Raw genomic sequence first — 22,614 nt, 5'->3', positions numbered from 1 at the left:
AGCCACTGTGAAGAAAATTAACTCTTCCCCAGCCAAAAGCATCACAGGCTGTAAGTCATTACACATGCTTTCAGCATAAGAGGGAAATATTTTCGTGGATGTTATGAGGCATTTTCTTTTGCTGTGTCCAAGTGGAAATTTGTACCAACAGTGGGTATCATGGATAGAATACTTAGTGCCCTCTGGTAGCCTCTTACATGCACACTGTAGTAAACTTTCTTTGGGAATGCAAAGTATGCTGCAGAAAGCTTTTTCTCAATTAAGAAGAAAAAAGGTTGTTTTGCAGATGAGTTGATCTCCTTATAACAGTTTTTAATTTAAAATTTGTAAGGTTGGTTTTATTTTAAATGATCCAATGTAGTGTTTAGGATTACAATCATTTTTACAGGATTTTGTAAAAAGCAAGGTGTTTGGGATTGTGTTGTTGTGTTGTTTGTAAGACTTAATGCAGAGTTACTGCTGTCTCCCCTTACTTAGTAAGGTGATGATTACATTAAGAATTTTGATTAGCATGCATCCAGGAGTGGGTTGTCAGCACAAGTAACATCATTAGGAGACTGACAGTCTTGCAGAGACTGCCAGAACTTGTGTCATTTGCATGTACTTGCTATGTGCCCAAAGCCATTGCAGGTTGGGTGTGGTGGTGAAGTGCTGTTCAAGATTCAAGCAAGAATAGAGTGATTACTGGATTAAATTATCACCAGTGCTGTTTTTGGGGAATGCTTCGACACAGATTGAAACTTTTTCCATCTTTGGAGGGTTCAGTAGAGGTGAAAGAAGGTCCTCTCTGCTAGAAAGTGAAGGTGAATGAATAGCTGTAAGATGCTATTAGTCAGATCCTTGTGCGTCCCTTCCAGCTCTGAATATTCTGTGAAACCATTTCTTTCTGTGAAATTTGTGAGACAGGAGACTGAGAATGCACACAGACAAGTAGTGAAGCTGAATCAAAATTCTTACTCCTAAATGAGGAGGGAAAACACCTGTCTGGTTGCATGTTCCTGCCCTCCCTGCATAAAGTGTCTGTCATGCTTGTTTGGTGCTTGTTTCAAACTGATTCAGCTCAGTTATCTGGCAAAAATCTGAATCTTTTTTTTTGCTGCTTTAGTTGGTTTAGAGGGGTCAGCTGGCTGATCAGGGGTTCAGATGGTGAAAGGGAGGGAAATGAAGGGTACAGCTGGGAGGCAGGCAGGAGAGAGGGCAGAACTGAGCAGAGGATGCTGGCCTTCTGGCTCAGCAGGCTGCAAGGTCAGCGTAAACAGTTCTGTGTAATCAGAGCTGACTATGCAGAGGCAGGCTGTGCTGCAGCACTCAATATACCATACACATCTCAGTCAGAGTCTGCAAAGTGCGTGTTGTAGGAACAAAATTATATCTAGAGCAAGTACATGGCATGCATAGTGTTTTAGAAGCACTAATTTAGCTGAAAGCCTTCAATTAAGTTGAATGGCTACATTCATTAAGCATCAGTCACTGTTAGCTTTAAATTGCCTCTCAGGGAGAGATTCTAATTAGGTGCATTTCTTGATTAATTACAGGTTGGTTAAATAGCAATGCCTGATTAAGAATCTATAAATGTAGACTGTTGCATATGCTGCTTGTTTAAAGTGAAACAATCCCCAGGATGAGCTGAGTACTGAAGACACTTCTGAAATCAGCTGTAGAGCTGAAATCTGGGGCACTTTGGGAATGGTTTCAGATTAAAGTTGATAGTGAGAAAAACTGCTTTAAATGTTCTGCAGCTCAAGACACTGGATTTGAAAAGACAAAAAGTCTGTAGACTGCTTTATAAAATTCAATTGCTTTAGCTAATATCTGTTATCTAATTCTGTGCTCACATCTAGAAATTTGAAGTTAAATGTTATAAGCAAATATTCATGTCTAGTAGATTTTGAGAATTTTTATTTAAATGCTCTAGTCCTTGACTGGTGAGTACTAACTGCTTGTATATACTGTCTTGCAGCTAAGTGATGAGGAGGTAAAGTTTAATATTTTATTGAAATATTTCCATATTGTAGGGTGTATGGTTTTCTCATAGATATTTAATATGTAGCAGGTTTCGGGTATTACTTTCCCTTAATGCATGTTAGTTGAAGAACTTCAATATTGGGACCAATAAATGCAGAACAAAATCTCTTTCTTCTACAGTGTATGATTTGTTTCCATTTTTCTATTATATTGCCGTATTTAAACAAAGATTAGAATAGTTATGCAGAGCAGTTGCTGTAAGGCCTTTCTGGGTGTGATAGGATAGTTCTGAAACTAACTAACTTGCATGCCTTCACATTATTTGCATGTTGCTTTTGACTTTCTTCTGAGGCTGCCAGTTATCAATAAACATTTGCTACTACTGTTTGAAAAAGAACTCCCCACAAAAACTCATAATTGTTGTGGTTGAAAAAATTAATAAGATTGAAGGAATTTAAAAAGTAAAATAATGGTAAGGAAATGTTTATTGGAAAAAGTCTCAGTGTGTATTTGACTTTAGTTTTTACTGATTATGAGCTATTTCAATCTTGGGGTGGAGGGGAGGGATTTCAGAAACTTCTATGTATAATATGAGAATACTGTCACTATAGAAAATTGGCAGCTGTAGATAAACTGTTCTACAGACAACTGTGGAAATGTTCTTTTTTTCTGGACATTAACTAGATTCATATACTTCCTGAAACCTATGATAAGTTTGCTTTTTGTAAATCTCTGATAAATTTCCTGGATTTCCTTGTAATACTGGATTCCCAGTAGATCATTGGGAGGAAAAAATGCAGTTACTAGAAATTTGAACAGCTAGTTTGGATCCAGTGAAGTGTTTAACCCAACGTAAATGGAGGTTCAGGATATTTCCTAGTAATAAGGTAACTGTTTTGGTTCAGTTTTTTCCCTCTTTCTTTTTCTTTTACTTTTTTTTTTTCCCTTTAGGCAAATAGATTGAAGCAGTTTGGATTCACAGCAAGAGCCTTTGAAGAGAAAGCACCTCCTGAAAGGCCCAGGGTGGCTTTCCAAACTCCAATGCCTGCCCGTTCAGCCTCTCCAGTGAATGAAGACTCTCAGAGTGATAAAGACTTCCAGAGGGGTCTCGTCAGCAGTCTTGGGGAAATGGCAGCTCCCAGGTGCTTCACCATCACGTTCATTTTACATGTTAAATAAGATTGTTGTTTAGCATGTTATTACTGCTGAGGTAGAGCTCAATAGTACTGTTGATCCTTCTCCAAGGATGAAGGTAGAAATAATATTTTGACAATTAACGGAAAACAAACTAATTTACACTGGAATAAACGTCTAAGGTCAGTTTCCTCGTAGTTTATTTGAAAGTATCCATGGAGGCTGGATTATCTCTGAAGGCAGCTCTCTCACAGTGGATGTTTGCGTAGGATGAGGGTTGAGCTGTAGAAATTATGTCCATTCCTCTAATACTGAATCATGTTGTGAGAATTCTTGGGTACGTGCCCTGCAGAGCCCATGTTTTCAGAAGGCTGCTATGGCATGAGTTTGGCTCCTATTAATCAATCAGTCTCCCAGGGCTGAGCTCAGGAATGCACTGTAGGCAAGGACAGCTTCCACTAGGTGCTGTGATCGTGACTAAACTGTTCAGGGAGAGAAGGAGCTTCAGGCACGTGGCTGAAGCTGTGCTGTGCTATTCACCCGTTGACCAGATCTTGCCTTGTTTGCTTTACTGATGCAGCCAGGAAGTACCATTAACTGAGCCACTTAAAGAAGGCATGCTTGTTTTATGTTCTTTAGATCTCTTGAGTAGTCTGGGTTCACGTACTACTCCCTCAGGGAAGGTTAATTCTCCACTGAGAATTACTGCGTCTTGTTCCTGCTTGCCACTAATCAGAGGTCTGCAGCTGAACTAAATCTACAATTTTTCCGTAATGAATTCTCATTCTATCCCAGTCTCCTCTCCATTCTCTTTCCCTCCCTCTGCTACTCTCCTCCCCCCACTTCTTTTGATGATATCTTTTCAGTTGTGCAACAAACCAAGGAATTGTGTCCTTTTTTTCTTTAAGGCTTGCACCGTTGCCACCGCCGCCACCTCCAGTTTTGACAGACAACTATAAAACACCTTATGATGATGCTTATTACTTTTATGGGGCTAGGAATCCTTTGGATCCTGCTCTTGCATACTGTAAGTTGATGATTTTAGGTGGATTGTTAGAGGAAGTCATATGACTGCTTTTAATCTGGTTAAATGATGAATAATGTAGAACTTGTAACAGGAAATTAAACCCATTTTTGGATGTGTATTGAATGAAAAGGGCTATTTTTTTCAATACTGTTTTTGAATGAAGTCATTTTCTCCAGCAGCAAAAAGGGTTGTGACTTCCAGAAATCTTGTTCATCACTTGAACGAGCTCTAGTGGCAGATTCTTTGCTGTTACTCCTCCCAGCTAATTTTCTTTATAATATTGATAATTAAAACATTATTTCCTAAAACCATTTAAATAATAATGAATTGCATGTTTAGGCCTTGTTACAATTTCAGATATAATTATCAATATTTTTAAGATATTTATAAATACATTAAATAAAATAATGTATGAAGTGGTCTACTTGTATATTTTAAGAACTCCTTTTTTATCTATCCTTTGCTTTATGATAATTTCATGATTGAAACTATTGTGATGTGTGTAGGGAGGGACTGGATTATGTGGTGTTCGTTTTTCTCTTTTTTTTCCGTTTTTTTCTGTTTTAGAGAAAAAACCAGAAATACTTTTAAAAATTTTTGTGCTACCTTCATAGAACAGGTAAAATAAAGGAGAAAAAAACCTTAGAAAAATAACTGGTTTAGTAGTTGATTTGAATGACATTTGGAAAGAATGAGGATAAGTGTCACCATTAAGCAAGTAATTTTGTTTTACTTGATTTTAGAATATGTTAATGAGGTAATTTGTGAAATTTAAAGGGATTTAGTTGAATTTAAGAAACAGATTTGTGCCTTGGCATTGCATTTCTTGCTTTAGAGGGCATCAAGGATTATCTAAGTTTGTTATAGAAGCTGAGAGATCTCTTTGTTATGTGTTTACAGAGTTTGAGCAGTGAAGTGTATTCTTTTAAATAATGTCAAATATTTATATCTGAGCATTCAGAATTTAAAATATGGTTTGTTTTTTTTACTGTGCAGATGGTACAGGTATGATGGGAATGCAACCCACACCTAGTCTGGATCTTCCTTTAGGCCAAGCTCCAGTAGAGCAGCCTGTGTAAGTATTATCTATATTCATATTCTTTCTGTGTTTTTACCTGTATTGATACTCTTTATGTGTTGGTAATATTTTGCTGGGAACAGATATGTCTTTGAAATAAAATGTGTTCAAGAGAACTCTTCAAACTTATAATTTAGGATTTCTGTCTAGACAATAAAAGAATAATTGAGTGAACTACTGTTTGCTTATAGATGTAAGAAAATGTTTGGGGTTATAAACTGCCAGGCTGTGGGAAACAACAGCTCTTAAATGCTTCAGGAAGGGATTTTTTAAATTTATTTTTTTAAAAATTATTGCCCTCTGGACCCTGTGATGTTTTGCTTTTGTATGTGTAATTTTTTAATTTAGAAGTAACATTGTACAGAGGAATACAGGAGACAGACAAAGAAGCATAGGAATGTATTCTGAAGAGAAAACAAAGCCTTCCAAAGAGGCAACATTATCTTATCAACAAGAATTACAACAGCAGGTACTGAGCAATAAAGCTTCTAACTCTTCTTTTTTTTTTTTTTTTTTTGACATATAATGGTTGTAACTATAGTACTCTTTCAGACAATTTTATGTAGCTTACAAATAAAAAGCTTTTTAATTCTCCTTCCTTTCATCACTTCCTTCTTCTCACCCGGCTTTAGCTCATTTTAGCTCTCCAGGTGGACAGTAAGCTCTTCAAATTTCTTGTCAGAGGCAGAATGTTAAAAATGTTAACAGCAAACAGATTAGTTCCAGTCATGTAGCTTTATGTAATTATTTTCATGAAAATAAGAACCTCCATCTTGAAAGGAATGGCTTGTATTGCTTTGATATTCCATTATTGCTATAATTATTAGGAACAGTCTAATTTCCGTAGGTTCTTCGTGATCATTTGGACACTAATTCAAAGGTTTGCTTCATGTTTATTTCCAGAGTGTTTGTAGGTGGTGTCTTACTTCTTTTTAGCTTTTTTTTTGGTAGATTAGACAAATTCTTTGGGTCTCCTGTTCCAGTAGACATCTGAGTCCTATACTCACTTTAGTGGCCTTTTGCTGCTGCACCTTGTAGGAGTTCATACTTATAACATGTATAACCATGATGAAACATGTTACTTTTGAAGAAATTTTCCTAGAACCCAGTTCAGGGGCACTTAACATTTTCTTATCTTATTTTTTTATGTATTTCTTTGGTAGAGGTAAATAATACCTATAAAAATACCATAGTTTTAATTACGTTTGTGCATAAGGGATAAAGGAAAGGCTTCCAACCAAGGTCAAATAAAGAATAGAATAACCACTTAGGAATTGTGTCAGATGCTGTACATGTGGTTCTCTGAAGGCATTTTCTCACTATAGTCCTAAGTAAGTATTACCTTGCTATATGAGAGACTGCACAATTTGACATATAGATCTAATAAATGTGGCATGATACAGTCTTTCATAGCTGTTATGGTTTACAGCAATCAGAGGATATTCTTCTTTTTTCTATAGATAAACCTGACTGATGATTTTTGTGAACAGTTGAAGGACCTAGATGTGTCTTTGTTGACTCATTATATCTCTTACAAAATTGTGATTACTTGATAAAAGAAAATTGTAGAATCACAGAGTCGCCTGGGTTGGAAGGGAGCTTAAACTAGTTCCAACCCCCCTGCCACAGACACCTTCCACTAGACCAGGCTGTGTGATGCCCCATCCAACCTGGCCTTGAAGGGATGGGGCATCCACAGCTTCCCTGAGCAACCACTTCCAGTGCCTCACCACCTTCATAGTGTTTTATCTAATTATATTTATCTAATCAAATGTTTTTCTAATGCACATGAGAAGTAAACTGAAGAAAAATACATTAATATACTTCAATATTTAAATAGTTAGTGTTTTAAAAGCTTTGAGTAGAAGATGGACTTTTTAACAGCTGTTCACTTTATAAATGCTACAATTATTAGAAGACCTAGTTACATAAATGATTTTGAAGAAAAAGAAGAACAAAACATGAACATTCCTGTGTTATGTACACAGATCATAGTGAATTAGTACAGAAAACTATTTCATGAATATTAGAGAATTGTGTAACATTCTGTTAAGGCATTTATTATTAGAAGTCATCCCCAGTCTAAGTTTTGGTTAAACAAAACATACCAGATTGAGAGAAGCAAGTGCAGTAATATTGTAGAATTTTGCCTTTTTAATTTTCAAGCAATGTAAACATCTCTATGAAAGATCCAAACATATGGAACTTTTGATCTAGTGCAAATGTCACGTGGGCATTTCTGGAACTTGGAAGTCTTATACTGTGTAGGATGTTTCTCTGATTATGCACAACTGGACTTGCATGTTTTGACAACAGAATGCAATTCACTCTCTGCAGTATAGACAGTGAACTGTTTGGATTTGCTTGCTGTAGATGAGGGAAATAGATAATGAGAGCATTCAGTTTGCTCTGTTAACTTTTTATTAAACTTCTACTTAATGTGATATTATTGTGGAACTAACTTTGGTTGGTTGTTTTTAGATAAGAGAGAGAGAAGAGCGACGCAGACAAGAGCGAGAGGAGAAGGAGAAGCTAGAAGCAGAAATGAGGAATTACAATCCCTGGGGAAGAGGTGGTGGTGGTGCTCCTCTCAAAGATGCAGAAGGAAATCTAATAAGTATGTTTGTGAAAATTATGGGTTGTCTTTTCAAGACTGATGTTTTCTTGCTCTCATAAGGGCTTGATTCAGCTGTATTATTCCTTGATTTGTAACACTGGTAGCCCTTGACAAATTAGACTTGTTTCAAGGGGATGCATTCTAGGAATAATTGAGTTATTATTTTGATTTCTGTAGAATCATTCAAAGAGTACAATCCAAGCAAAATGGGAAACACGGGATATGTCAACTGTAAGTGGAGACACAATGCAGTTGCGAAGGGAGGAGGAAAACAAGCTGTCAGAATCATCTGCAATACAAATATGCTAAAGTCTGTTGTGAAGATTTTTATTTAAGCATCTCCTAGGAACAGTTTTTAATTTTTTTTTCTTTTTAAAAATGATTTCCAGGCTTAGAAATCTCTAATTCTGATATGAAAAATTGAATGTTTATATAAATATACAAAGCTACGTGGAATATTTTTATTTCCAGTAACACTGCTGGTAGATGGCTATATAAAGAGCACTCAGAAGTAATGTTTTTTAAGGCTTACTTTTTTCTAAGTACTGTTTTATACAAGATGAGAGTAGTGACCTGGAAGATAGCTATGATCCAGGTTGTTCATATACCCTTCCAGTAAATCATTAAATATTTACTGTATAATAGTTTACATACAAAAGTAAATGGTTTTCGTTGTATGACACTTGAGCAACATATGTCAAAAGTATATTTTGAGTGTAGTGACTAAAGTTTAAATGCTTTTTAAAGGTTTTGTGGCCAAATTGCAAGTTTAGAAGCTTGTGTTAAGGATCCAAGCGGGTGTTTATCCTCAGGGCAGATATAGGTGTTCATGGTGCCTGACTTCAGGCACGGCATTTACACTTTGGCTTCTTCCTCTAGGCTTTAACAGTGCTGTGACTGGAAATGTAAAGCTCTCATACTGGCCTAAGTTCTGCATGTAACTACTGAGAAGTTTATCTCTGTCTGTAAATGAGAAACCAAGAGAAAGAAGCTTCTTAGCCTGTTTTCCCGAATTAAATATCTAAAATACTTTTTCCACCATAGTTTGGCAGCATGATGGATAAGCTATGAGTCAAGTGTTGTGAAACAGAGCATGCTTTCTGACATGTCTTTTTTTAATGTGGTGTGACTTGTCTTTTTATCCTCTTAAAAATGTCTGTGAATAGCTTTTGAGGCCGATATATGCGAAGGTTGCTTTACAGAGAGGCATGAAATTTAAAGTTCTCAGAATCTGTGTGCTTAAATGACTATGGTAATTCATAATTACCAGAAACACTATTTCAAAAGGTAATCTGAAAACTGTGCAGTACTTTTTTCTGAAATGAACCTTCTAAGTGTAGCATGATAACACTTCAAAATGAGCTGAAATTACCATCTTTGATCAGGCGCCATGTACATTTTGATGAACATGGTGGATAATGTTGCTTTGCTTACATATTGAAATCTGCACCTGGATTATTACTGAAGACATGAAGACCAAAATATGCTTCAGTCCTTCAATTGCACTTATTTCCCTCAACAGTAATTAGAGAGATTCAGCACTTAAAATATTGCTAAACTCAAAAGCATTTTACAGCTTTATGGAGATAGAAGAAAGGGTGGTTTCTAAATATCTGCTTGTCTACGCAGACTTGTCAGTTACTTTTGTCTTTGAGTTCTTTATCTTTCCATTTAATTGCATTTTGAGGCTGGGGAGGTTTGTTCTGGAAAATCGTTCCTGACAAAAGAAAAGTGACAAAATAAATCTTTTAATCTGTTAGCTAATAGTACCTAATTATTATTAGGTATTATCTCACCCGTAGTCTCTGTATTCCTGTCCTTGTTTGAATTTTTTGTTCCCATGGCTGATATGCTCAGGAAAAGTAGAATCTGATCAACCCCCCCCCCTGTATTTTGGAAAATCTACAGTGAACATGCCTTTATGATAAATATAAGTACTATAATACTATAAACAGTTATTTCCCCTTTCCTTCAGCGGACTTGAATATAATGCACAGGCGAAATGAAGAGGCTTACCATAATCCAGAGGCAAGACTATATGAAGATAAAAGGGCTATTGTTGACCTAAGTTTGGCCTCCTCGAGACCTGAGAACTCAGAAGCATCTACAAATAAAACAGCAGGTTTTTAAGAATACTGTATTACTCATCTAACTATCCATAAGTCTTAGTGATCAGAATTCCATAGTTCTTTACCTCTCTCTGGTAGTCCTATGATAGTGCTCTCTACCTGTGAAGTCAGTATCATGCATCTTTCCCAAATTTCTTAATTGCTGTCGCTGTGTGCTCTTAAATCTTATCTGTCGTGTCAGTAATGATAACTAAAGCTGTCTTAGCCCTGAAGAGTCAGGATCTGTACATTAGCTTTCCAGATTCAGTGTTTTCTAATCAAGTGTTTGTACGTATTTGTCTTAGTTTTAAATGACACTCTAAAATACAGCTGTGTGGTAGGTGAGACTGTGGAATAAAAGGAGGTCTTCAGGTTGTATTATGTTAGAGGTTAAGGTGAAATTGGTACAGTAACTAGGTTAACAAGTTTGAAGAAGTTACAGGTAAATTGGGTATGTATGGAGCCCTGTGCACTGCCTCCAAGTTCTAGGGTGTGCACTGCCTCCAAGTTCTAGGGATTTTGATTTATTTTCGTATTTTAAAACTAATGCAACTTTATCTTCCTATGTTTTATGTGATATCTAAATGAGAGCACTGTGTTACTCCTGGCCTGTCCCTAGTTTAGGATGGGCAAAGGCCAGGACTGGTGCTGATGTCAACCCAGCTTAGATGCTATTTTTCCTTATCTTGTTTGAATTGTTGCACTTCTTAATAAAGAATTACATAGTATTAGGGGCTTGAATATATTTTGCACAGCTGCAATCCTTACCATTGACATTTGTTCCTTCTGTCCCACCTATCTCTCTTTATCCCCAACAGACTGTATAATTAACCATTTAGTAAGAAGTAACACAGGAAGCTTGATAAAATAATAACGTAAAACAGCCAAGAACCCCCTGGTTAGATCACTTGCTTTGGGATCAGGAGGTGGTGCACATCAGTGATGGGAACTTCATAGTCTTGTACCTTGAATTTGGTCAGCCATGTAGTAGAGTGGCTCTGGGTATGTTTTGGTGGCTTTGGTTGCTTGGTTTTGTAGGGTGCACTGCCCTGTTAAAAGAGGAACTTGCAGGATAGTAGCTGGTGCACAGTAAGTGTTTTCCTTGACACTTGCCATAGTAACTTGTCTTGTTCCCATGCTTTCTAGATGATATATAAGATTTATTCTGCTTTTTTATATGGAAGTAACTCCATCATGAAAGAGCCACGTGTAAATTTAGTTCTATTTTAGAAGGATTCAAACACTGCTTCCATGTAAGGAAAATAATATCAAAGTATACTCCTTGGTATGCAAACACATGCTCCTAAGGCTAGGCTGTAGCATTAAACATGTGCATTCCTATGGGAATACTTTAATGTGTTATTTATGCTTTCATCTGACTTGGGGTGACTCACCATATATAGGGAAATGTAATGTTCCTCTCAGCTCAGTGGAGCTATTGCTCTTGCACATCTTTGATGCACTATTTTCAGAGCAGACATGATATGAGTGAAGAACAAGCTGCATGAGCTGGAAAGTTAACATGATTTACTCTACTTTTCCTTTATTTCCTCCCTTTCTCCTCTGCTTCTTGTAGGGATTCTGTTCTGCAAAACCTGCTCTGTGTGGTGTCTGAATTAATCCTGTCTAGAGCTTTGGGGTCTGTATGGTTATGGCGTGGTTGTAACTCAGGGCTAAAGGAAATGTGACGCTTCAGACTTTATATACAGAACACACTTTATACTGGCTGAATTCAGATTTCTGACTGCTTAGACTTTTATTTGTCAGTCTGGAGCTTTGCTTTTTGTAGCATCCTTTGGTATTTTCTGTAAATATTTTTTCTGTTAGTATGCTCTGTTTTTAAAGAGTGAATAAACCTGAGGAACAGAACTTCATGTTCTAAGTCAGAGGACTTACAAGCAGTAAAGTTATGAGATGTAAAGTATTCTAATTAATTTGCAGGTAATGTTCTTAGATACTAAGCTGCAGATTGAACAGTAGAACAGGTGACTTTATTAGGTATTATTTTGTAGAAATGCAACTTGCTTGGATGGTATTAAACAGTTAAAACCTGGCTATTATTTCAGGCAGAAAATGTAAAAACTTTCAAGCCCAGCTATAGCTTTGAGTTACGACTGCCAAAAGCTTCCTTTTAAAACAAGTGTCTCGGATTCCCCCTTCCTCACTCTGGCTTGCTGTTTAAATTTTGTTTGCTTTTTATCTGTAACCTTTCCCCTCCCTTAGGTATTACATTTGCACAAGCCTCTCCTTTTGCTCGAGGTAATGTGTTTGGTGAACCTCCATCTCCAGAGCAGCTTAAGCGACAGGAATCCTACAAGAACTTCCTGCGTCTACAGGTGACTGCTCATGCCAGAGATCATCTGGTGAAATAAATTGTAAAAAGAGGATTTACACTCAGAGTAAATCAGCACTACCCACCAAAGATCTTACCTGTGCTATCACAGCCAATTCTGTACAAAAGAGGTGTACTAAAAGCTGCATACTATAGAGTTTCTTGGATTTTGGCTTACATAACAGTATCACTTAGACAAGCATTTCTTAATAGTTGGCTTCTTTAATCTAGGCTCTATTTTTTTTTTTTTTTTAAGTACAGCTCTCTAAATAATAGTATTGAGTTCTGAAACACGGCATACAGTACAGGTTAGCATAGGTAAATGACTACAGAAACCAAGATTTGGGCAAACCATGTTTGCCCTTGGAGGCCTACATGATAAAATTGCACGTTCATCAAAGTGAAATGGTGATCAGTTATAGTGTAGTTATTTATTGATGGGTACATAAAACCTGATTGTTCTTCAACCAGTTTATGTCTTCTGTCCATAATACTTCACATTTAATCTTATGCTGCATGAATTAAATATCAGTGTAATTAAATACCATTATTAAGGAAATAATAGGTAATTTAAGAGACTACTAAAGTCATACAGTAGTTTGATGTGGATCTCTGGAAAAGAAAAGATCAAGGGTGCTTTCCATATGTAGAGCTACCAAATAGACAAAAGAAGGGGCTGGTTTTTTGCTTCAGTAAATCAGCACTGTCTCTAATAATACTGCAGTTGTGGAACAAAACCCAGTAATTACCATATGTTTTTGGTTTCCCATCTTCCATTATTTTATCAGTGAAAAAAAGAGTTACTCCAGCACATCTTGAATACAGCAAGTGTTAGGAAATACTCTGGTTTTATTAGTAGTGTTTATGAGTAGTTTTTCTGTAGGGGGGTAGCTCCAATGGCCAAAAAGAAATAGGAAAACAGAATCTCATTTTAAAGGAGTTCTGAAGCTGAAATATAGGACAGGCTCTAGGATTCTTTCGGTTGCATCATATAGGTTTTGGTTTTTCAAGTAGGTACTGCAAAAATGATGGTGGTAAATGTTGTTAATCAGATTGTTACTGGCTGTTGGCAGTTTGAATACTACTTTGTTTTATTTTTAAGATTGAAGAAAAGAGACGTAGGGAAGAAGCAGAGCGAGAAAGACTTAGAATAGAGGAAGAAAAAGAGGAAAAACGTCTCGCAGAGCAGAGGATGAGAATTCAAAAAGCATATGAAGAGGAACTAGAGGAGAGAAGGAGGAAAGATGAGGAGGTTAGTATTTTGATACTTTGACTTCTTTCCGTCCTAAACTAACTCTTTGTAATATTTGCTGACTAGAAGGTAAGCCAAGAAGTGTCCTGTGAATTGGTCTTTGCTTTTAAATGGGTCTGCATTAGGCAGAGGAGAGGTGAAAGATTGTCAGCATTAACTAGCACCTTCTTCTCACTCTTTACGGTATGCTACAAACTTGAAGTACTGTTAATTCTGTCAGGAAAATCTTGTAGTTTTATAAATGACAGTGGTGCTCTCCTTTCAAAAAGAAACTGGTGGTGAGGCCGATAAAAAGCTTTATCAAATTGGTGAATTAAAAAAACATCAGCCCAGTTTTTGTCTTAAATCTAACTCTCATGAAATTATTTAAAAAATGTAACCATGCAGGAGTATTTTGTAAAGACTTTCTTTGAATTGGAAAGGAAATATCTTTGAGATAAGAATACTGCTTGTTTTGGACAAATGCCAAGCAAATCTAGTGAATATTCTTCATGGAGATAAATGCAAACCTAAATCAATACCCGTGGATTAAATGAATACCCCAAATTTTTATTTCTTGGGTTTGCATTTTTAATGAATTTGCGTTATTTAGAATATAATAAATAATTGTAGGGAGAGGACACAAGGCCATCAGAGAAGGAGGAGTCTTTCAGTGCCCTGTGGGATTATGAAAGATAAAATTAGGATTTAGGTCTTGAAAATTTCTAAGACGGAACATTTATCTTATATTCTAAATTCTCCTTCCCTGGAGATGGATGAGCCTTGTCTTCTGGATACTAGAGCTGGTCTAGCAGAGAGTGGGGTGTCCTTGTTATTCACAGTCACACGACTGAAACTGAGACCAGATGATAATTTCTCTGTGGTCTTGTGATAGTGTGGTGCGTGTCTGCAGTATGTTTTAATTGAATCTGAATTTTTGGGAATAACTCCTACAGTTTAGCCTTAGCTGATGGCAGATCTGGGGTTATAAACTGGTGTTTATAGAAGTTATTAGGAATTTAATGATGTTAACAGAGCTGGGGCTGCTGATACTTGCATGAGATATATTTTAATTTGGATATTTGAAGTCAGACTAAATGAAATATCTTTTTCTTTATTTCATACTCATCACTTTGATGTGCAATTTTAACTTCTCAAAGAGAAAGAAAAAACCTTAGTAATTGAGTATTTTTAATGTATTAACTATGTTACAGCGAAGATTAAAAAATAAAGAAGTAATTCAGTTAGATGAAGAAAGGAGAAAAGAGGCAGAAAAACAAGGAAAAGAAAAAGAACAGAAGCAAGAGGAACAACTTAGACAATATTTTGAGAAAGAAAAAATGGAAGAGGAAAAGAAGATGGTATGTTTAAGTGACTTTCTAAGACAAGTTTTAAAAATAACTGGATTTTAAGGAAATCACATGATATTGTAAACTTCTACCTTTGGTGTTGTTCCCCTCAGTTTATCAAACTGCAGTATACTTAATGCAGAGAGAACAGCTGATGGAAAAATCAGACATACTGCATTAGAAACTTAACTTGTTGATCAAATTTGCATTAAAAATAGTAAAAGCAAGTATATAAAAATAGTAAAAGCAAGATAATAATAATCTGCACTCAATAGTTGATTTTATATCTACTGTGAAATACTGTGACCTGCATTTGGTAAGGTGTAAATACAAATAAAATCGTTTATTAGAGGACTGTTCATCTTGAACAATGGTGTTTTTGGTAATTATTTTCCTTTGACCTGGATGATGTAAGAAATCCATCACATAGAATTATGATGTAAATTATAAAACTCTCTCTCTTATAAACTTTTTACTAGATTTCTGTCATTTCTCTAAAATTGACAGATATAAAGGAAGTGTCTAGAGGAAAGAGATATGTAATTGAAATATAAATTAAGAAAAAAACACCCTACAGCATAGAAAAAAAGTATTAAAATTTGTATCGGTAGAAAACAAAAATCATGAAATAATTTTTGCAGTCATTTTATGCACTTGGGAACATTTTTTCTGTCAAAGGGAAAACACTAACAAAACTTTCCCTGTCCAAAATAACACTTTATTCAGAAGCTGTAGGATTATAGTTTCGTTCTTGGTTTCCCCCCTGCAGCTGTCACGACAACCTTCACCCGTCATTCCTGCTCTTCAGAACAAATCAGTGAGGAAAGAAGAGAGGATTCCCTCTGCTGAGAGCCGCCTCTCTTACTATGCACAAGTATGATTGCTACAGCAAACTTCTGCTGCTTTATTTAAGACAGTACAGTGTATGAAATCGTGCCAGATTTTTAAAGTTCGCCAGTTGTTACTGGAATGCCCTGGGTAACGAGACAGTCATTACATTAATCAGTCTTGCAGCTCTGAAATTTAAGGTTAAATTTTATTTCAAGTATTGAAGAAATTTTTTTTTGGTGTTATTTTAATTTTTTTTTCTGCATGTGCATTTTCTGTAGGAATGAGTACCTTATTTTGGAGAGGGCATGCACTGTCCAGATCCCTACTGGGGGTCTGATGATCTCAAGGTTTAGGATAAGAAAATTTACATATAATCTAGCAGCTCATCGTTTTCACTCACAGAAGAACTTAGGTCAGGCATGAAGTTGAATGTTGATTTGTAGCTACTGACTTTCTTGTGTAATCTTTATGTTTTTGAAAGTACAAGAAGATGATTACTCCTAATATGCTTTGCTTTCTTCTCTGCATCACAAATGTGTTACTGTAATGGTTCTGAGACCTCTCATTTCTTTTACTTGATAATCTTCTCTGGGGCTTTTTTAGCTTTTAAAATAAACTTCTCCTAGAAGAGAGTAGATTAAGTAATTGTTTATGCTATTTGAATTTCAGGCTACACTTCTATATTTTTATTGAAAAACTGTTTGTTTGTGTTTTACCCACTCATTGTCTGAACTGGGCTAAATACTTCGTAGTGCAGTTTCAGAGAGTATTCTATGTCACACTTCAAAGCACAGCTTTCCTTAAATTTCCTAAATTGAAGAATGCTCTGGAGGTAGGCCAGTTTATTTATTTAGCAGTACTTGGAATAGATTTGTTTAGAACTCTGAATAGTGCACTATAGGTGTTGTCATAGTAATTTGGATTATACATTTAAAGATGAGATTTTAAAAAACCTTAGGCATTCACAACGTGTGAGGTTACTGTTCTGACTTCCAACTGTTAATGTAAATTAGATGCAAAATAAGGAAATAAAATTTAGTGTAATTTCTTGCTTTCACAAACTGCATTTCATGTTGGTGATGATCACTAGGATCCTGCACAGCCGAGAGCTCCTTCTCCACCTGTCCCTGCGAGAAGAAATCAGCTGCGTTCGTTGGGTGGGTATTTGTCTACATTGCAAGCTCCCTTTCTATTACAGCAAAACTGTTCTCCATTACAGTTCCTGCTCTTGCCTGCAAAAGAATAGTCCTTTAAAGTTTGCATTTCTGTCTAGGTGTTTTCTGTTAGTACTATCAATGTATTAGTGTGGTATGTCTGAAGTTTTAAGACAAAATAAAAATGCATTTAGTATGCGTCATCATAAGGAAAAATGGTTTTGTAAAAACTCTGATAGTGGAATTGTCTGCAGGGGATTTGCTGGATCTCTTGGAACAATGGTACCTCTGTGACCAAAATATGGCAAAAATGAGAAAGTTTTGGATTGTCTGAGTAAAGGATTAGAGCAACAGAGTGTAGAGCATTGCAGTTCTAACTCTCAAATTCTACCTACCTTTGTTAGTCTGCCTAATCCTCTCCTCATTCCTCTTAGCTTTCACTGGTTCTAAAATTCCAGTGTGCTGGAAGAATCTCCTTTGTTTTTCTTATATTGGTTATCCTGGCAATATGTGGGTGGAAAGCAGTAATTTTTCTGATGATACTTTTTTCCAAGTGTATAAGGAGCAACACATGAAATGTAGCAGTAAGAGATGTCCTACAAATGCTAGCCTGCAGCAGAAAGTACCCGAGGCCATTCCAGGGAGTTTGGATTTTCCTCTAAATGGAAGGCAGAGTGGTTCTTAATGCAGCCATTGGAAATTGATTGACTCAGACCTTCTGTCACAAGAGAGATTAAGACATATAAATTGAGTCTCGTGTTTGAGGATATAAACTAGTAAGACTTACTTGCCTGCTAAGTTCTGGACACTAAAGTCTAAAAGTCAGTAAAATACCAGATGATGTTATTTGGAAAATAAGGAATTTCTGAAACAGGTTTAACTTGTGGAGAAATCCTGTCCTGACCACAAAAAACAGCATAGCTCTGAAAAGTCAACATAAGCATGTACTAAAAATTGGAGTTAGAGCTCCAATTCACTTAAAAGAGTCTGCACTAGGCAGACAGATGTCCCACTTTTGAGTCAGGAAAAAGAAAGATGTTGAGTGCTTGCAGATACCACTGCAGCTCCTGTTATCTGAAGCCTGTGTAGGTTTGCATATTTCAAATTAAAGCTATTTATTGGCAACACCCACTTGTATTCCACAGCTTTTCCCTTTTTAAATATACTGAAACATTTCCAGTGACATTTGTATGTTTTCTGCCATTCAGGAGTTCTGGTCCTTGTGCTGTCTCAAATTATAAACTCTGATCTAATTTCTAGTGTATGGAATGTTGCAATTCTTTTGTTTGTACTATCTTTATTTTAATTAACGTTTCATTATATCTGTTTATTCCCATTATTTTTACATATGTTTATAACTAGGAGGCAAAGCTACTCTGACACTCTTTATTTTTAAATTATTTGTGCTAAATTCCAGAGGAAAGGAAGAATGTAATAAACGAATTATCTGAGATGAGGAAACAGCTTCGTAGTGAAGAGAGGCGACTGCAGGAACAGTTGCTAAATGTGGCCAGTCATGATAATGTACCAATTACACGGTAAAAATTTAATCTTCTCTTTTAAAAGCTAGATTTTTCACAGGAACTTAGTTACTGTGTATTATTAGATAGTATTGGTTGGCCAATATACATGAGTGGAATGGAATTACAAAGGTAGAACTCGTATATTAATTTTTTTTTCAAATTTTTTTGAATGTGTTTGGGTTTTCTCCAAGACTCTTGCTAAAATTTATTGTAAGAATGGCTGTACTGGTGAGATAGGAAGATGCAATGCTCTGTCTTGAGGAGTGGTCTAAAACAGATGTCTAAGGCAGAATTTTATTTAATTACTTTTTTTCTAGGGCATAATTTGTGCCTGTAAACTGCAGTACTACTGCTGCTGAATATGCTTATGAATACTGTACTGTTGTGGAAGTTCTTTCTTACTGAAAAATCATGTTCTCTTTATTTGATAAGTTTGGTTTGCTTCCAAAACGTGTTATTAATCATACCAATTAGCTGGAGAAGACACATCTAATTACCAGCCTTAGTTTCACTCTGTAAAGTTTGAGGGTTTTTTTTATTTTCAGTAGCTTATCTCTTTTTATAACACAATATGCAGTGTCATTACTTTCAAATACATTTTCCTGTTTTGATGGCTTTATTTAAAGATAAAAGATCTGAACATTATCAATATTATACTTCCACCCAACTCATTAATAATATGGTGTTAAATTGCTTTCTGCTTGTTTTACAAACCTTTCAAAAGCAGGAGGAGAGAGAAGAATCCAAGGGACATATTCGAGATGGCCAGGCTTCGTCTGCAGGCTCCAGCTCGACGACCTTCCTTAAAGGAGGCACAAGATCCTGTCAATATACAGAATATCTGGGAATTTAACGAGCTTAAATACAAAGGCAGGTAGATCTTCTTGTTACTGATGAGGAAGGGTAGGGAAACATCTGTCCTTCTCCTCCATCTTCCATTCCACGCAAGATTCCAAGACAAAAATAAAAATTGGGCTCTTCATGATCTACTGCCCGTGCAATGCACTTCATTGTACTTTGTTTGTGTGTATCTCTCTGTGGGGCTGTTCCAGCAATTCCATGGAATTCTTGGCCTCACAACACTGCACCATCACTTGGAGCACTGCCCTGTCTTCTAGTCCCTGCTGCTTAAACTTCTTGTGCATTTGCTGTCATGGTGTTACTGAAAGTAGACTGAGTTGGACTTTTTTTACCAATCAACAAATTACGTTTCTGTGTAACTTTCTGTTTATTCTTTACCAGAAAACATATATTTTTAATATAGTGAAATTGTAAAATCGTTGCTAAGTTGCTCATTCTCTTTGCCATTCGCACTATTATTTTTAATGATTTTTTAATAACTTAGATATCTCTTTAAAAATGCTTTTCAAAAATGTTAATTTAGGGAAAAAAATGTAAATTTCATGTCTTTGCTCTAGATCCTGAAACACGTATGGGCTTGAGGCACATGTATCCTGATCCTCCAAAAGATGACCAGACTCTCGAGATTCAACAGCAGGCACTGTTGAGGGAGCAGCAGAGGAAACTTGACAGAATGAGAATGAGGAGAGAAACAGAAGGTAAGGAATGAATGCTCCGAGATAAGCAAAACTCTTTGAAATGACGTGTTTTGTATTTGATAAGAATTAAAACCCACTAGCACTAGTTTTACTTCTTTCAAGTGCACTGTCAGCACTGCTGTATGAAACTGTAAAACACCAGAACACTGAAAGTCTATCGTAATGTAAGCATAAAAAGATTGAGTGTTTGGGGGAGCTTTTGTGGTACTGTACTTAGTTTTGGTTTTCTTTTTTTAATTACTTGTGACTGTTTCTCTTTGGTTCCCTGAAAGTTATTTAACTAGTGCCTCATACTTCAAAAATTGTAAGGGAAAAGTGGTTTTGTTACTGTTTCTTGGAGGAAACTACAGAACAGTGAAAATCTTTTGCTGAACTGTGAAAAAAGTGTTAGCAGGTAGGTTCCATGGAGCGATTTTTGAGCTCTCATGGAGGAAGTAGGATGGCTTTGAATTGTGAATTGATTAAAATACAGCCAATGTATCTTCACCTTAGTCTCCTTTTAATGGATGAAATTTCTTTTATTTCCATTATCTTGGGTTGATCTATTTTAAAGTTTCAGAAGCCTGTATGTATAAAAAGCCTTTGCTTTAGAAACCACACGCGAGATACTGTAACTCCTTGGAGGTTCTGGAAGGAAAATGTTGCTTGTATGCTAAATAGAGATGATCCTAAGAGAGTAAACATTAACAGCCCAACATAGAAAATATTTTGGCTGCATATTGCAGAAGCAGTGAAAAGTAGATGTATTACCCCTTTTTTGCATGCTACTAATTAATTCCAAGTGTAAGGTTCACTCAGGTATCTTTTACAGTCAGTCACGAAAGAGCAGTATTTCCAGTTGTTGTAGAGGATATTTAAAATTATGAGAGTTGCTTAAACCTAATACAAATGAGCTCAGTTTTGATTGTAAGATAGAGATTTCTCAAAAAAGTGTTTGACTCTGTAATTCAGACTGGCCTAACTAAATTTTTGAGGAGAACGTAGCTTTATTTCTGCGGTGGCTTAGCCTTTGCTAACAGCCAGATTCCCATGTGGCTGCTCTCCTGCTTATGTCTCCTCACTCCTGCCCTTTGGGGAAACAGGAAGAATAAAGCTTGATGGCCAAGGTGGAGATGGGGAAATTGGCTACCAATTGCTGTTGCGGGCAAAACAGACCTGACCTGGGGAAAATTAACCTAATTATTATAAGCCTAAATATTTGATGACTGACTTTAAATAGCAGAAAATCAAAAGCATGAAGTCTGCACCTTTTCTGCCCCTTTCCTGTGCCTAGTTTCACTCCTTCATTCTCAGCATCGCTGCTCCCCTTCCTTGGTACCACCGCAGGTACCAAGTTACTTCTGTGACGCAAGGAGTGATGTCAGGCTCGGCAGGGGGGAATTACGGTCATTCCACAGCAGTTTCTCTCTGCTGCTTCTTGTACCTTTCCACCTGCTCCACCACAGTGTCCTTCAGGGGCTGCAGGGGAATCTCTGCTCTGTCACCTGAGCACCTTCTCCTCCTCCTTCTCTGGCCTTGGTGCTTCCGGGGCTGCTTCTCACAGGTTTGTCCTCAGTCCTGCTGCCACACTTTGTTTTGCTCTTTCTCAGATTTGTTTGCAGAGGCATCACAAGCATGACTGATAGGCCCTGCTGTGTCCTGCAGCAGCTCCACTGTGGCAGCTGCTGTGCCCAGCACAGGGTATCCCCTGGCATCTTTCCACAGTGCCCCACCTTGCCACAGTCACCCATGGAATTGCTCCTTAGACTTCATGAGCCTTAGGTGAAAGTTGGGCAGTAAATAAAACCAAGCACATGTGGAGGGAAAATATTTACATTTTTGCATGCTGCTTTGGAAAAACTGAATGCCTCTTCTGGTCACTGGTGCTTTGAGGCTTGCTCCTGTTAGCTGTTGCCAGACCTGTAAGATGAACAGAATTGATACCAGGATGTGAAGGGTGACAGTTGTGTTTTGTTCAGTATCCTGCTGTGTGGTAAATGTGATTCCTGTTCTATCTTGGACAGGTGAGCTGTGCTCAAGCAGTGTGTGCCATATTGCTTATGAATAATAGAACATCACAGTGGCAAATAAGCACATCTGTATCACATTCTCTGTTAATTATATGGTTGTGAGTATCCTTTAATGTTTAAATGGAATGTAGTCAAATAGGCTTGACTTCAGTCTTCATGAGATTGTCTAAAATGCTGAAAGATAGTTCACTGGCTTCAGCTGAGGTCTCTCTGGGACTTGGTACTGGTTTTCCACCATTAGAATATTTTTTAATAGATTGATCTGAGAAAGCTTTTATTTATTATTTTCTGCAGAGAAACCTCCACCAGCTAGAAAGCAAATTTGCCTTTTCCATTTATTTCAAGCACATGCAGTCTTCTGCTAATGGATAATGTAGGCTTCTATGATGACTTCCAAGGAAAGGCCTCTTCCAGTTAGCTTAGATTAATTGATAGGCAGCTGATTTTTGGAAGTATTTTCTACTGATGCTTCTAGAGGATCCTTAAACAGCTCTTTCTCTTTTTCACTCCTACTACTTTACAACATCATTTAACTTTATAGTCTGTCACTGAGTACTGAGGAAGAGAATTAGTTGCCATCTCTGTTTCCAGTTTATTTTCCTCAGAGGCAAGTTCATCATTTTCTTCTGGCTGAAAATAGATGAGTGGTTTTATTGTCTGATTTAAGGCAGAAAGAAAGATGAATTAAAGCAGCATG

At 36.7% G+C, this 22,614-nt stretch overlaps 1 protein-coding gene across 9 annotated transcripts in view; it reads left to right on the top strand.

Annotated features, from left to right (window-relative positions):
* CSPP1 (centrosome and spindle pole associated protein 1) overlaps positions 1 to 22,614 on the top strand; it is a 63,314-nt gene that overhangs the window by 29,825 nt on the left and 10,875 nt on the right. For 8 of the 9 annotated variants that reach the window (XM_040073364.2, XM_040073354.2, XM_040073325.1 and 5 more), the window contains 14 exons: positions 2,917 to 3,107; positions 4,008 to 4,126; positions 5,123 to 5,201; positions 5,553 to 5,673; positions 7,686 to 7,821; positions 9,797 to 9,943; positions 12,153 to 12,265; positions 13,364 to 13,513; positions 14,707 to 14,853; positions 15,611 to 15,715; positions 16,763 to 16,829; positions 18,244 to 18,364; positions 19,074 to 19,219; positions 19,768 to 19,908. In XM_040073364.2, coding sequence (XP_039929298.1) covers positions 2,917 to 3,107; positions 4,008 to 4,126; positions 5,123 to 5,201; positions 5,553 to 5,673; positions 7,686 to 7,821; positions 9,797 to 9,943; positions 12,153 to 12,265; positions 13,364 to 13,513; positions 14,707 to 14,853; positions 15,611 to 15,715; positions 16,763 to 16,829; positions 18,244 to 18,364; positions 19,074 to 19,219; positions 19,768 to 19,908 — 1,783 coding nt within the window. The remainder of the gene's footprint in view (positions 1 to 2,916; positions 3,108 to 4,007; positions 4,127 to 5,122; positions 5,202 to 5,552; positions 5,674 to 7,685; positions 7,822 to 9,796; positions 9,944 to 12,152; positions 12,266 to 13,363; positions 13,514 to 14,706; positions 14,854 to 15,610; positions 15,716 to 16,762; positions 16,830 to 18,243; positions 18,365 to 19,073; positions 19,220 to 19,767; positions 19,909 to 22,614) is intronic. The other variant, XM_040073296.2, reaches the window with a different exon arrangement.

The sequence above is a fragment of the Hirundo rustica genome, chromosome 1 (genome assembly GCF_015227805.2).
Source record: "Hirundo rustica isolate bHirRus1 chromosome 1, bHirRus1.pri.v3, whole genome shotgun sequence".
In the NCBI taxonomy this organism is placed as follows: Eukaryota; Metazoa; Chordata; class Aves; order Passeriformes; family Hirundinidae; genus Hirundo; species Hirundo rustica.
This window is presented reverse-complemented; position numbering and strand designations above follow the sequence as displayed.